Source organism: Lolium perenne, chromosome 6 (assembly GCF_019359855.2).
Source record: "Lolium perenne isolate Kyuss_39 chromosome 6, Kyuss_2.0, whole genome shotgun sequence".
NCBI classification, from domain to species: Eukaryota; Viridiplantae; Streptophyta; class Magnoliopsida; order Poales; family Poaceae; genus Lolium; species Lolium perenne.
Genome location: NC_067249.2, coordinates 99,620,883 through 99,636,517, shown reverse-complemented (window position 1 = coordinate 99,636,517; position 15,635 = coordinate 99,620,883). Strand labels below are relative to the sequence as shown.

At 40.6% G+C, this 15,635-nt stretch overlaps 1 protein-coding gene across 2 annotated transcripts; it reads right to left on the bottom strand.

Annotated features, from left to right (window-relative positions):
* Nucleotides 1-1,108: 1,108 nt before the first annotated feature.
* Nucleotides 1,109-12,689, bottom strand: LOC127307408 (uncharacterized). 2 transcript variants are annotated; one of them, XM_051338132.2, is made up of 12 exons: nucleotides 12,536-12,689; nucleotides 12,387-12,452; nucleotides 12,102-12,272; nucleotides 10,744-10,875; nucleotides 8,260-8,399; nucleotides 6,341-6,427; nucleotides 6,143-6,265; nucleotides 5,205-5,348; nucleotides 3,575-3,676; nucleotides 2,088-2,258; nucleotides 1,713-1,792; nucleotides 1,109-1,453 (listed from the first exon to the last, which is right to left on the bottom strand). In XM_051338132.2, exons 1-12 carry the CDS (start codon nucleotides 12,555-12,557, stop codon nucleotides 1,402-1,404), a joined length of 1,290 nt encoding a protein of 429 aa, XP_051194092.1. In that variant the 5' UTR covers nucleotides 12,558-12,689; the 3' UTR covers nucleotides 1,109-1,401. The 2 variants fall into 2 exon arrangements, with proteins under 2 accessions (XP_051194092.1, XP_051194093.1); XM_051338133.2 differs by having other exon boundaries at nucleotides 10,786-10,875.
* Nucleotides 12,690-15,635: the final 2,946 nt, after the last annotated feature.

Sequence of the window (15,635 nt, the reverse complement as noted above, 5' to 3'; positions counted from 1 at the left end):
CTTACATCAATATTCGTATTACACATCATATGTTAAAGATGTATACCCACAAAAAAAATATGTTAAAGATGTATAACACATCAAAACAATACCGCTATCCTCATCTACTTCATTTTCCAAATAACACTAACCGGAGATGGGGCATTTGCTTGAGACTCAAGCTATCGACTAGCTCAACCAGTCTAGGTGTCGAAGGATTTTAACAATTTCGGTTGAAGGAACAATCAAACATGTGACTCCAGCTAACGAACAAGAGGAAAATGCCCATATGGTTGTTTAATGCGCTTGCAAAATTCGGCATTCTGTAGTAATAAAAAATAATTTCCTGAAATTCTGTGGTAGTACGTCCATGATTTGTGCACCTTTGTTGCTCTAACAGTCTAACTATCAACTAGTAACTAGGAAACACTGTAGGTTGTGTCTGAATAATGAATATATAAGTCTGCTGCTTGGTCATCCAAACCAAGTGCAAAATACAGCACATGCTGTATTCTGAAACCTTCAAACTAAGATTCAGTCACACGAGTCAAAAAAAACTCGGCCTGGTAGCACAGTAGGTTCGGATGAGTTCCTATCTTCCTCCTAAATGGTCAATTCGTGCTCCATTGAGAATGACTACTACCTTTGGCTCCTTGCCCCCTTGCAAACAACCGAAAGCGAGAGGTGTCCATCTTGAAAGCGAGACGGGGCCAAATCAAATTGCTAACTATGGCCACCTTCTTGACGAACGAGACATCTTCTTTGTTGAAAAGCGTCAGGACCCTCCTTTTAGGAACTATGGAATAGTAAGGATCGTGCTCATATTATCTAACTCGACCATGGCTCGCTAAGTTCAAGCCAAGCGTGAGGGAGAGCCGCAGGTCGCACGCCAAACGCATGTTAGAGACCCCACTGTCACCGGGGAGGCACGAAACACCGTCATGGTCGAGCCACCAGGAAACTCGCACCGTTGCGCCTAGAGCAAGGGAAGACCGGAGGAGGAGGCCATAGGGAGAGGAGGCTGGATGGCCCCTCCGCCCTGGCAGGCCAGCCTGTGGGCTGTGGCCACCGCCACAGCTGTACGAGAGTGGGGGAAGTGGCAGAGGGATACTTGAGGGACAAGGCTCCGTATCAAACTTGAGAAAGGATACATGCAAAGCCTGCTGCCTATCCAGGTCCAAACACAGTATCAAACTACCTAGTGAAGCTCAGTGTTCATCATTCGCTCGATAACATCATTTAGAGAACAGCGAGTATGCAAAGGATACATGCAAGGTATACAGGATAAGCTTCGTCAATATATTCAGCATTGCAGATCAGGTGGATCTTTTCAACTGAAATATAGATCTGCACAAAAGGGGCAACCAGCAAAAGCAGTGCTACGTACACATGAACAAGTTGATTTTCCAAAGCAGGTGACTTTCAGTGAGCCTTCTTGGCTGGGTTGCCTATCTTCAGAGAATTGAAAGCCTCCCTGCAAAACCAAATTACGATGATTACTAGTATGTCCAAGCTGACCAGGATTCAACTCCCGTCAGCAACGATTCTGCTATTTCAAAGTAGTTTCTACCTTATAAATAAAATAATTACACAGGGATCCACCCCCATTGGACTCATTTAACGATCATCTCAATATTAAAGAAGAGATAATATTTCATGGAATTATAGAAACCAAATCAAGTGAGGTTTTTCTTTCCAAACCGAGAATCAACAGACAAGGATAAGTAGGATACCTTAAGGCACTCTCAATCTCAGAATTTTCTGGGTCTAATTTGAGACCATCAAGAAATGCATCACATGCCTTTCCATACTCCTGAAGACAGTAGGATCACTACATAAATTAAAAAATAATTCCACAAAAAATACAAGCATAGATGCTAATTATCATCTTATTTCAAACATGTTCCATTTTTCTTTTGAGGAGTGCACGTGGAAATTTAGAACAGAGAATGCAATGGTTTCTTTCTGGCAAAAGATAAGACGGGTGCTGGATGGATGCAATGCTCATCCATTCATGAGAATTCGTTAACATTTTTTTTTACTCTACATATTTGGGATCATATACATTGGATTTTCTCCCAGCATTTTTCTTCAAATATTATACTCACCTTCAATAACATTTGAGCAGCCCCTTCCCGGAAGCAGGCCTTTGGCCAATCAGGACGCACCATCCTGCAAATTTGAGCATCGGTCAAAGCCTTGTCTCCTTCATCCATGTTAAGCCAGCAAGCGCTCCTATTTGAAAGCAAGGTTGCATCATCTGGGTAGAAATTCAGCGCCTACATAACCAAATCAGAGCATCAATAACATTTGCTAATTAGTACCACCCTTTATACAGACCACATTTGTTTTCAAGTCAACATAGGTGGAACAGCTCCACAGCTACATAATCAGAATTAAAGTGGTATACTGGGATAGATTCAGTTGCCAACGGAATATGATTCAGATTATTTTGGTGACACATTCAGATAACAGCTTCAATATTCCATCCACATTCGGTATGCCATAGAACCGCATGGTAGGCTCATGCACAATCGGAGGAACCAACAAGCAGCGTTAGACGCAATAGCGTGCATTTATAAGTGTCATTTTCCGTTTGGTTCTGGAGGGAGCGGCGCGAAGCTCTTTTTCTGTGTTGACATCAAGTAACTATGGATCCATGATGAAAGTCGGAAGAAGAGAATTTCATGAAGGCCGGAGGGGAGAACTAGCTAAGGGAGGTTCAAGTCTCCGCGCTGTTGAGGGGCTTGCTTGGTGTCCGGGCTTCACAGCAGCGGTATGAAAGTGGGGGCGACAACACATGTGAAGCGCAGAGTCCTACCTTGCAGGGTGAAAACCCAAGGTCTGGCCTTAACTGGTTGTGCCTGGCAGTGACCTTGATGGAGGCATTGTTTTGAGAGTGGGGACTATCTTCAGGGTGAAAACCTAAGATCTTTGATCGGGCGACGACGGTGTTGGAGCACTGTTCCCTTCTTGGAGGCGTCGTTTTTTGGAGAGTCTGCAATTCAGGTGTTGTCATGGTGGTGGATGTATTGCTGTTGTTAGGTCCGTGATACTGTAGCAGGACTTTTGTTTCTTAGTTTTCTTTTCCTTTTTTTGGCTGTGTGCATCCGTAGTGCCATTAGGGTGGTGCGTTGTTGCAGAGGCTGGGTGTAATTGGTATCTCTCGATATTAATATATTCCCTTTATCGAAAAAAATTATAAGTGTCATTCTGTATTCATTGGTTATATTAGGGGATATTATACTCCTGCCGATCCATAATAAGTGTCGGGGATTTAGTACAGAGTTAGTACAACTTTGTACCTACACTTATATGGATCGGAGGGAGTAAATAAAAAGAACTTGGGCTTGTTGCCTTATTGTCAATTAAATTAACGGTGGCTTTTGATGAAAGCTCATTGCAGGAGACAGTCACTCATTGCAGGAGTATTACTTCTGACATATTAATGTTGTGAACTGTGAACACTAAAACAAGCATAAACAAACAATCAGGTAGGGAGTGAGTTATAGTAATATTTGAATTCTTATTCGACATTTACAATTATGTAACCATACAAATTAGTAGTTGCCTAAGACTATGGTGCAACATTTACCAGGGAGTATAGTGTTGCTGCAGTAGAATAATCCTTTCTCTTGTATGCTTTGTTTCCTTCCAACTTCATATTGCTTGGTTTTGTTTTGTACATATTTTTATCCTGTAACATTGAAAATAAAAAAAAGATCACGAACATACATGACCATGAGGACACACATGATTTAGTGCTATTGATAGAAATGTAAAGCATGATGTGGCTAGCGCCCTGCCCGGCCCTGACTTAATCATGGCATCCCACACAACTTGGCCAAAACGTCAATCCTACAAGCACGGCCACAGACAGATTACGGGCTCGTGCAACAAACTTAAATGACCGAAACAACTAGAAAAACAAAAAGAATCGCTAAAACCTTAGTGAACAGCTAAGATTATTCAATAAAGATAATATGAGGATTGAGACATGCATGCAGAAGGAGATATCAGATAAGATGAGCTACTTGAGGAGGAGGCGAGCAGTTAGTTCTGAACCAGCGAGTCTTGTGAAGTACTTACCACTTACAAAATTACCACAACAGCATGGAACAAATCTAGTACTTAGTCAGGTCTGAGAGATATCATACAAATATCAAACTTCCACTAGGACAAATGGATAAGGGATAGATATCAATTCAGCAGAGCTCAAAGGTCATGCAAGTGGAACCATATGGAAGAATCATTTGAGGGTTCCTAACTTTTCAAAACCCACTAAAATCTGCTGCATCCGACCCTCATGAGATGGTCCACATGTGGGTTCGTATGATTCCACTAAAATCAAGCATGAATATAGAATTGTATATGCAGCCGTATCACCACCTTTTTCCAGTAGATTCTTATGATTGCCCGCGTCTCAATAATCATCACTACATCGTCTTCTAATTAGCACATCGTTCCGATCAACAATGATATCCTTATGCCCTTTTAGTGGATAGCACTTTTAACACAAGGAGCCAAAAGTAGATTATCTTACAATCAGCTTGTACTTGCTATGGTTTAGAAAACAAGATTCATGATAGTTTCTACCATCCTTTAAGAAACTATAGTAGCTAGCTATGAATGTCACAGAAAAGTGGAGCAAGATGGTCATGTCATTGTATTAATTAATTATATGCCCGAGGATAAAACATCCTTACATGTTGATTAGTGGATGGATGTAGTACAATAGAACTGCATGCCATGTACTGAGAGAAAACATATGAGTTTACCATTTTTATTTTTGAGAAAAAGGAGCTGACAATCTTAACCATCATTGATACTACATTCCTTACATCTTGATGAGGTACTAACTAATTGCAGTCAACGATTCCATTGTGCCATTCGGGAAGAGGAATTGCGGAGATATGAATAGTAAATTAGAACTAAATGGAGCACGGTGAGAGAAAATGTGTATGCGGAATTGACAATCTTACCATTACTGTACATCCTTACATCTATGTGAACTTACAATCTTATTTCAGTCAACCATCTAGAGGATTGATGGAAATATGTGTCTTCGACTTTCAACTATTTGCTTTCAAGTCAGGGGCATACATGAAAGATATTATAGAATAGGAAATGTTCTAGTGCAATCAATTACTGAAAGTTAAAACATAAACTATTAGTACCAAACTAGAACAAAATCCAAAGCATGTCAATGCTGCTCTAGTCCATACCTCCAGTGTCAATTTTACATAATTAATTATCCCATCAATGCTCCAATCATGCACCGATGGAATACGGGAAGTTACTGGAAGTAGGATCTTAACATCTTCCCTTCTATTGTTAGATGCAGCAAGTTCTATTGGCAGGTGACCAAACTGTTAACAATAAAACAGAGACACATTTTAATTGCGGAAGAGGAAGACAAAATAACAGAAGTACAAAAAGGTATATATGAAACACAAGAAGTTGCAATTCCGCGGTGAGAAACACCGAGCATTTCTAATAAAGCAACATCTTGATACGTCAACCACCAGCACATAAAACAACTGACTGGAATTAACATGGCAACTGAAAATTATTACTTAGATTACCGTATCACAACTAGACAATTATTTTGCCAGTTCAAATTGAGCTCACAGGTAATAGATATTGATATTTGGTATGTTAAACTTGTTTCAACAATACATACAAGACTGTTACTATCTTCTCTGCCCCAACACAATGTATTTTGAACTCAATACGTGTAACGTGTATGCTCTAATAATAATTAATAACAATAATAATAGTATTACTATTGTTATTATTATTAATAATAATAGTAGTAATAATAATAATAATAATAATAATAATAATAATAATAATAATAATAATAATAATAATAATAATAATAATAATAATAGTAATAATAATCTCATATGGTTGGAGACATATGTTGTCATGCATAATACCCCTAGTAATTGTTTAAACAGAAGTGGGCGTAACGAAATAAATAAATGCAATACTTAAGAGAACATATTTTCAGAAAGTCTACACTATAATCTAGAGACCTGGCACTTGGGAAGGAGATGTGGAAAATCAGCAATTAGTTGTATAGTATAATTTTCCTGCGTGTAAAGACCAACACATAAAGAGCTTAGCATGCACTAGCAGCAAGTAGGTTACAACTTACATCATCAGGAACATTAGGATCAGCACCAGCGTCCAGTAACCACTTGAGGCAATCAGTTAAGCCCTCAGTTGCTGCAACTACTAGGGGGTTAGCACTACCGAGACCCTTCACATCAGCGCCGGCCTAAAATGTTGCAGATACCTCCAATAAATAAATGTGTCAAAATTTTCAGTTGGGTCTAAGAACAACAAATATCACCTTAATGAGAAGCTTCACGCATTTCAGTGAGCCCGCAGTGAGAGCACCAATGAGAGGTGTATAACAAGTGGAAAATACCGCGTTACACTAACAAGATAGATTAAGAAAATTAGCACACTTTCATGATGAAAACTGCAGACTTGTTGCGATCGAAGAAAATTGTACAAACATAAACAAAAAGAACAGTTTTGCCAGAACATTTCAAAAATAAAGTCAAACTCAAATGAACACAGAAGAGTTCATGGAAAATAAGAACCATATAAATGAACGTTGTTTATGAACATACAACAATAATTATCGCAACCAGAAGAGTCCAGCAAAGTTCATAGAAATGATAAACCATAGCCAAATATAAAAATAATGCCCATATAAAACGTATCACCATCCATCCTTGACGGTTATAATCATCGACGATCCAATAAGGAAGCAAACCTATCACTCTCCGAGTAGATATGAAAATGAGAAAGCAGCGCCACTGTCATTCCTCGTTCTACCTCCCCAACCCTATCTTATTCAGTTCTTCCTAGCTATTGGCCAGCTCTGTCGAGGGGAAGTTTTTCTCTAACTCGCAAGCAACAACAGCCCACGACTAATGGGAGGTTCCGCCATCACGCAAAGTATTATAAGCACCAGCAAAAGCTTACACTGATAGATGACAATTAAACATCAATGGAAGCATAAACATCAACCCTTGTTCAATTAATACCTAACTTCCAAATTGTTATTCATATCTTCAAACCATCATCCCAAATTCGAATCTGGGTCCTAATAGACATATAAGATCACTTCCTAAGTTCAAATTGACATAGATATAGTGTCATATCAGTAAAAAATTATCCAATCCGTAACTAGTAATGTCTGCTCAGTTACAGCTAACACTAAGAAAAGAGTGAAATGATGAACTGCAAAAGAAATTGTTACGCGCACGGATAACACTTTTTTAAAACTTAAGGCATACGCCCAGCTTTAAATTAATAAAGCCGCACATGACAGAGTTTACAGCAACCGAAAACAACATCCACACTCATCATGTCCCATACAAATCCTGGGTCACACCTGAACCCAAACACACGCACCATATTACACTAACTAGACCATATTACAAAGTCATTGGCGATAAAGGTTTTCGCGATTGCATGCCACAGCCAGAAAACATGAGCGAAACCCGACTGCTCAGCAAAGGAAGAAGACTCCACTTTCCACAGTAGCCTACTAAACGAAAAGAAATAAAGTAAACGGAATATTTTTCAATGAGTCTTGCTACCAAGGCAACAAACTGAATAAGGTTATGCATTTGAGAGTGGAGTGATGGAGTTGGAAACATGATGCATTATTTAGCCAATTAATCATCAGAGTGAATTTCAATTCTCGAATCTCAATGTTAATAACTGTAAAACTTTTCAGTGCCATAGGTCAGGGTGTAAATAAGACAGAAAATACCACATAAACAGCAGAAAGGATGGTTTTGTGCTAGGGATGAAAGCATTATTTTTTTCATCCACATTGACCATGAAGCTTTTTTTTCTTTTTTTTTGAACTGGGAACAGCCCCGACGGACCTAGGTGCTTCTCACTAAAAACAGCGGTGCGGTACAATTTACAAAGACGTCCACATCAGAGAGGACTATTACAAGACAAGAGATGGACCACAAAGATCATCTGATGCATAAAACATATTTCTTTTGTCAAACCAAGTAACCACCCAAGGACGGAGGCTATATTCCCGTATACAGTTGAACAAATGAAAAAATTTAATCAGAACATAGTTTACCTAATTTGACCATTCAGTTACTAGAAACCCCTAGCAAGTACCAAATGACCTTACATGACCATAAATTTACAAGAATCTAGTCAGTAATAATGTGGATCTTGTTAATCAAAACAGCAAGCAAGAGAAGAGATAGATGCAACTGAACATACATCTGCATGATGTTCCAACAAAATCTTCATAGCAGCATACTGCCCCCTTATAGCAGCAATATGCAGTGCCGCTCCACAATAAGACAATGCATCAACATCAGCTCCTTTTGAAAGCAAGACTTTTAAAACTTCACAGTTCCCTGAGTTAGAAATACAGACCATGCAATAGGTCATCATGATATACGAATATAGCAAGATACAATATCCAGCATGCTGTTTGTTGTCACTGTTATAGTTCCTTTTATTGGTGAGATCATTCGAGACTGAACATATGATACAGTTACCACTGGAATATAAGTTTTAGTGAAGCACATGATCCTAGCAAGGGATCTAAAACCCCCAAGAAGCCAGGTGTAAAACATTAAACATCGCATCAGAAAATATGTTAAGCTTACGTTTCTACATTACCTAAAATACTGGAACTAACAAGGACTCATAAATCCGAATGAGAACCAAATGGTAAACCAACATATGTAAAGACATGGAACTGAGTAAATGGCAAGCACGTTCTGTTCACATTGTGGCAGAAATCTAATTTATATTTGTTCGTTATTGCCTAACAGGGATGCAAAATAGATCATTCATGAGTTTGTAAGAAATGAAATGACTGTACAGCTCAAATTGTAAGCAAACTGAGGTCAAATATACACTTTGATAATGCATAATACTCCCTCCGTCCCACGAAAGTTGTCTGCGATTTGTCCAGGTTCGGATGTATCTAGATGCTAAAATCATATAGATACATTCAAATTTTGACAAATCTCATACAAGTTTGGTGGGACGGGGGGAGTACTACCTTGTAAAGAATGAAAAAAGCAGTTACGGCGAAAATATGATATCGCAAACATTAAAGGTGCATGGATGGTACAGTCAGGGAACAGTTTTCTCATGGGTGGTTTTGATTGCGAATTTTAAACATAAAATTTGAATTTGATAGGTTTACAGAGACAAATTTAAACACAAATTTATTCTTTCTCAGTTGTTAGCTCTCACAGGTCCCCAGTTACTGCAGATACTTCTAGCCCTGCTACCTAGTAGCCACAATAGAGAGCCTTGTAATAACTTGGTGCATAAACAAACATCCTCCAATGCGCTAGCTCAAAATAAAAACACTGGTAACTTAACTACAAATGTTAATATAGAAGTCCTAGTAACCTGGGATGCAAACTGGGTATCAATAGCAAGGCAACAGGCCACAAGATATGTAAGTAAACCTTGTCTTACGAATAAGTCAATAGCACTGAGGAAATTCTTTTTCCTTAAATGTTAACTTAGTTATCGAAAGTGCCATTAAAGAAAATCAATTATCGAAAGGGTCTTTCGGACATAGAAACAGGTATAGAATAGGAATTCAGATCTTAGTAATTAATCTTATCTATTAATAAGTTCTACTTATACTTTATAAAAAAAACTAAAACTTCATTACTTCATTTGCATTTCTGAGCCAAGCAATTTTTTGCCCCATGAGTTTTGGGGTCTTTTTTCTAGGGGTTTATCCTTGCTTTCCCTTTAACAAAAATACTCGTTTTTGCAAGTAACTTTTCGTTTCTATCTATATGAAAATGCAGTTATCTTGCCGGCTAGAACAGAAGTAAGTATTGGTAAGTTGAATAATTGCTACACAGGTCAACAAAATTATCAATGACTGCAATTTTTTTCAGACTTAATTGCAATTAAGGGAACAGAGGCAAACACCTTTACTGTCAGTATACCGAGTATGCTTAGCTGGACACAGTATAATGAATTACCAATTCGGCTTAGGTTTTCTAGGTTTTCGAGGTTCCGCTGTCAGCGTCATTTTTGGGCAGATGCTGATAGTGCTTCTAGGAATAATGGTCTCCCAGTCCATGACCCTGCTCGCGGGAGGTGTTGCTGACGCCGGCAAGAGGGTTGTGGAGTCCAAGCTGTTGGAGTGGCTTCAATTTGGCGCTCCGGCGTGGCGTGGTGGCAGGGATTGGCTGCTCTCGGATTGGGCTGCTCTTGGAGTGCGGCTGTCTTGACTGTTGCATGTTTGCGGAAGACGGTGGGGGATACGGCCGCCTGAAGGGCGTGCTGGCACTGGCCCCGGATCCAGCGTTGAATAAGCTCAAAGGCCTCCTCCGGTTGATGTTCCTTATCTGGCTAGATCCAGTCTTATGGGGCTGGTGGCTATTAGCTTGTTAATGCCTGCTGGCTAAGGGTTTCTTCAGGGCTGGATCGACTGCTGGTGCTCTTCTTCTCCGGCGAAGGCGAAGGACGTGTGTTCTTGGTAGCTGCAGCGATGGCAGTTTGCAGCAGTACAACCGTTTGTATCCTCCTTGTGTTCTGTTGCTTGTATGCATACCACCTCTGTATTGTTATGTTTATGAATACAAGTAATGTATGCCAACGGGTGTACACCGTAAAAAAAGCACATAAACAGAACAGATGTTTCCAAAACCTAGTGAAATGCGCAAATACAGAACAAAAGATAAAAAAGATATATTAATATATGCATAAAGGGACCTTCTGCAACTGCCAATTGTAGAGGAGTACACCCTTCTTTACCAGTCTTATCTGGATTGGCACCATGATCAAGAAGATACCTCACACTATCCACCATTCCAGCACCAACCGCATGACCCAGGGGTGTAATGCCTATAAAAATCATCAAAACAAGAAGCTCAGCAAAATGAGAGGTTCATACAAGAACAGAATAAATCCATAAGAAGAAATTATGATTTGCTATCTAAGCATGCCTTTGTCAAAACGAAAACACATGGGGGGTAGCTACAGACCAATAGCAAAAAATAAACTGCAAGAGAACAAGAGAAAGGCACTCATAGGTTTCCTTCTGAAATTGTAAATCACGATGACATCTTGACATGTGGCACATGTTTTTGTCATTTTGGTGATGTTATGTGGGATAAGCCAAAATAAAATGCAGAGTGTTGATTTCAGCTGGATAAACACCACAAAACGGAAAGTGTCGATAGCTGCCCAATAGGTATATAACCAAATGTCCTCATATAATTTTGCGTTTTGAAAGTTATATGTCAGTCCATGGCACTATCATGTTCAGAAGTTGCGGTTGATACCGATCAATCAGATACTGCTACGGTGCTACCCAAAATCCAGATCGCTCATTTATAGAGCCGAAAGCAATCAGTAACTACTGATTTGAAAGTTGATCCATCGTAATTAGTAAGTTACTGGCTGACATTGAAGAAAGCTACCTCTGATGGTGCAATATAGAGAAATATTTTATAGGTTATGAATCATTTTCCTTAGAAAATACAGTGATGCATATGATAGAAGAAAAGGGGACAGACATTTTGAAGGAAAATCAGAGAAGCAGCCATCAATGTCGGAAGCAACTCTATGTCCAAAAGGCACAAGTTTGTACAACAAAGCACCACACGAGTTTGCTTGATTATAATTTTTACATCACATCGTGATTTAAGGAATGCTTTCTTCAATGTCAATAAAACTACAGCTGTAAGGGATTAAGCCAACTAAAAGTACCGCTGAAACACCGCGTCAGCCAAATTGCCATCCAATTCACCAAGATATTGAATTTGCCTGCAGAATCGTACCTATTACCTAATGAAAAAGAGATCAACACCCGGGGGTAATTGCACATTTGTCACACTTTTTTTCAAGTAAAGTGTGGCAAATGTGCAAAAAACTGGCAAGAGTAATGTGCAAATGTGCTAATCAGTTGATTCAGTTCGGCACCTTAAGAGTATATCGTCACAAACGTCAAGAGTAAGTGCAATCCAAAAATCCCTAAACTCCTCGGATGATTGCTGCTCATAAACAACCACGCAGATGAACTAGACACCAATCTCGACAGCCTAGCAAGAGTGGAACCGAAGATCAACCTGAGTCGTCCAAGGCGTTGGCATCCACCCGGAGCTCCTCGACTAGGTAGGCGCACACTGGAGTCCTCCCGCAACGGGCGGCTAAGTGCAAGGCCCCCGCGCCGTCATCCTTCACGGCCTCCACCGCCTCCCTGGGGCGGCCCTTCCCGGCATCCAGCGCCGTTACCGTCCCTGCGACACGGATCGGAAAACCCCCGCCCAAAATCAGCGAGCGATCGAAAAGGAAAAGCGGTACCGAGAGGAGTCCCTCGACGAAAGGGAATGCCGCGCACCGTGCGGACGTACCCTTGAAGCGGCGGAGGTCGCCGTCGATCGCCGCCTGTAGGAGCTGTCGCTCCAGCGCCCTAGGAGCTGCAGAGAGGAAATGATCTGGGGTTAGGCTTAGCCCGTGGTTAATTGGAGTTAGGGTAGGAAATGGTACGGGGGTTGCTTACCGCCGGCGAGAGGCGGCGCCATGGCGATGGAGGTGTCGAGGGAAGTTGGTGTAGGGTTTTGGAGCGGAGTTAGGGGAAGCGGGAACGGTGACGGGTGCAGGCAGGCGTGTCAACCGGTGGAGATAAAATGGCCGGCACTCAAGAGAACACTACTCCTACTCGGTCGCGCGGTTGACCGACCACTTCCCGCTTCGCCGCGCCATTTTTTGTCGCCACGAGGCCCGACATCTCCAATGAGAAATCCGGCGCGTTGCTGCAGAATAACATAGAATCCGTTGCTCATGAGAAAGTGAAAAGAAAAGTAGTTACTGCTTTAATTTTATAGCTATACTGTGAATGAATAAAAACAGATTAGGTTATGTTTGCTAGCGAAATATTTTTAAAGTATTTCAGCAATATTATATTAGTTTCTCGAAATACCGCAATTCTAAGGCCCGTGATAAAAAAAAAATTGTGGCATCAATACTTCAGTATCTCTTAAAATGTACTACCTTCGTCCCAAGGTTTAAGGCTTAGTATTTTTTTTTGAAAAGTCAACGAAAGTAAAGTTTGATCAAAATTTTAGAATAATCTATCAATAAATATGATATTTTGTAGATAGCACATGAAAATATATTTCATTATCTATCTAATAATATTAATTTTGTATTTTACATATTAATGATTTTTTATAAAAACTTAGTCAAACTTAACATAGTTTGACTTTCTGAAAAAAATAGGCCTTAAACCTTAGGATGGAGGTAGTATTAATATTATAAAAGCAACCTTGAATCTTTTTTCTTGAAACCGAAGTATATTGCAAGTCCACGGAATTAAATAGTACTACATTTCATTCTAATAAATAATGGTTATATTTTTCACCAAAAGTCAAACTACGTAAAGCTTGACCATATTCTTATAAAAATCATTAATACTTACAATCCAGAATCAACACCATTAGACGCATCGTGATATATATTTTCATATGGAATATCATAGTTTTTGATAGCTTTCTTCTAAAAGTTTAGTCGTACTTTACTTAGCTTGAATTTTCTTAAAGCCCTATTCATTGTAATTGAGGGGGTATATTTTTTAATACTTCACATTTAGAAAAAATATATGTTGCTAAACTACCGCGGGTTGAAAAGATGGCTTTTAAACGGTTTTGTTAATTCTTGGGCGACTCGCATACAATTGGGTTATTCTGTGATTCTTCGTGCAAACCATGAGTTGTGATGTAGATTGCAACTCCCATTTTCTAGTTGCACATAAAGTTGCAACTAACAGAAAAAAAATGCCACGCGCATTTTGATTGCTTTGTGATGTGTGCTAGTTATGAGTTACAGCATTGGTTGCAACTAAGAAAATATCCTCAACCGTTAAACTTCTCCGTCATTCATGTTTGTCACAGGGTGCAACATGTGTTATAAATGAGATTCGATGATTGAGATTAAGATAATTTCGATCGACTGAGATTTAGTCATTGTATTTTGAGAAACAAGGCAAAAAAAAAACTAGTCATTTTTATTAATTATGGATTGCACTATTGATGCATGTAAAATGTGATGGAGATGTGCCCTAGGGGGTCCACCATTGGGCTCACTCGACGAAAGGAATAAGGACCAGAAGGGTCCAGTCGCTCGGGCGAATGGGCTAAAACCCCTGGCGACTAGGCTTAAACCCTGAAGACTGGCGACTGACCCATAGGCCCACGCGACTGAAGATAATCGCATGAGTTTCTAGTCTCTAACCACCGAGAAAGATATCTCGGGAAGTTTCCGACTTCTTCTGTATGCACATATGCAAGTCACTGGCTGTGTGGGCTCTCTTATAGGTGCCGTTGAAGTATGAGTCGAAGGCTATCTTCAGATCGAACCAACAAAAGATGGAGTTCTCCGGGAGGTCGTTGAGCCATACCCAAGCCGGGCCAACAAGATACAACTAGAACATGCGGCAAGCAATATTGGGGTTTCCTCCGGCAAAATCGATGGTGTTGTAATTGTCCTCGATCTAGGTGTCGGGCCTCTCCTTGCCATCATAATGCTTTGTTACGGGAATGACCCCCGGTATGCCAAAGGCATGCCAAACCGGATGGTTTGAGCCATCAAGATACCGGTTTAATGTTTATACCGGAGCACAAAGATAAGTGTTTGGCTAAGTAAAGCTCAGCCGGTATCCCCAAGAGGGGTATACCGGAACCGGATAAAGAAGACACTGGGCTACCGGCAAGAAGAGCATGTCGGCAGGACTGGTCAAAGATTCTCTTCAGAGCTAGAGGATAAAGATGAGCTAAGCAAAGTAGCTTTAAACGAAGCCCTGGCGCCAAAGAGGAAGATGACGCTGAAAGAAGCCGGAGGACGTCAGCCTCCCTGATTAAAGAAGACCACGGCGTCTTCTATGATTAAAGTTACTTTGTAAAGTAGTTTGTCCAGTCAAAGATGCCATTAGGGTTTCTTGCTCTGTAAGCCACCCTCTCCCCTATATAAGGAGAGGGGGCACACCCGTATCCGGGATGGTCGATCACCAGATGAACCTTGTATCCAAAAACCTGTATCCTGTTGAGATCAATGAAGAGAGTGATCTAGAGCAGAGTTCTTCCTTGTGTGTTTCTTCTTGTATCACTGCCTTTGGCTGAGTTCTTGAGGAAAGCATCCGGAAGTTCATCTCATCTAGCCACAAACCCTCCCCCGAATCCTCTAGCGCCCATTCGGCCCCAACTTAAGCCATCCCATGGCATCTGCTCGTTCACCACGACGACAGTTGGCGCCCACCGTGGGGCGTGAAGTGGCGCTTGCTGGAGTTCACATTCGGGCGGGCATCCTCGACATCGCCGGCCAGCGTACGGTGTCCGCGCTGGTGCAGCGCATCTACGCCATGGACTTCATCAACGACAACGCAGGCTGCTTCGCCAACGGCGGCATCTTCCCCAAGAACGGCCGCATCATCGAGTTCGGCAGCCACCGCGTCTACTTCGGCACTGTCCCTGTGCGCCAGCTGTAACATCCCAAAAATTCAAAACAAAACAAATGAATTTCACTAGTTCCAAATTTTGGAACCAACAAAAACTTTTATTAAATTAAGTTTGATGCTTAGTGATCTTGCTTAATTCTTGTGCTATTGC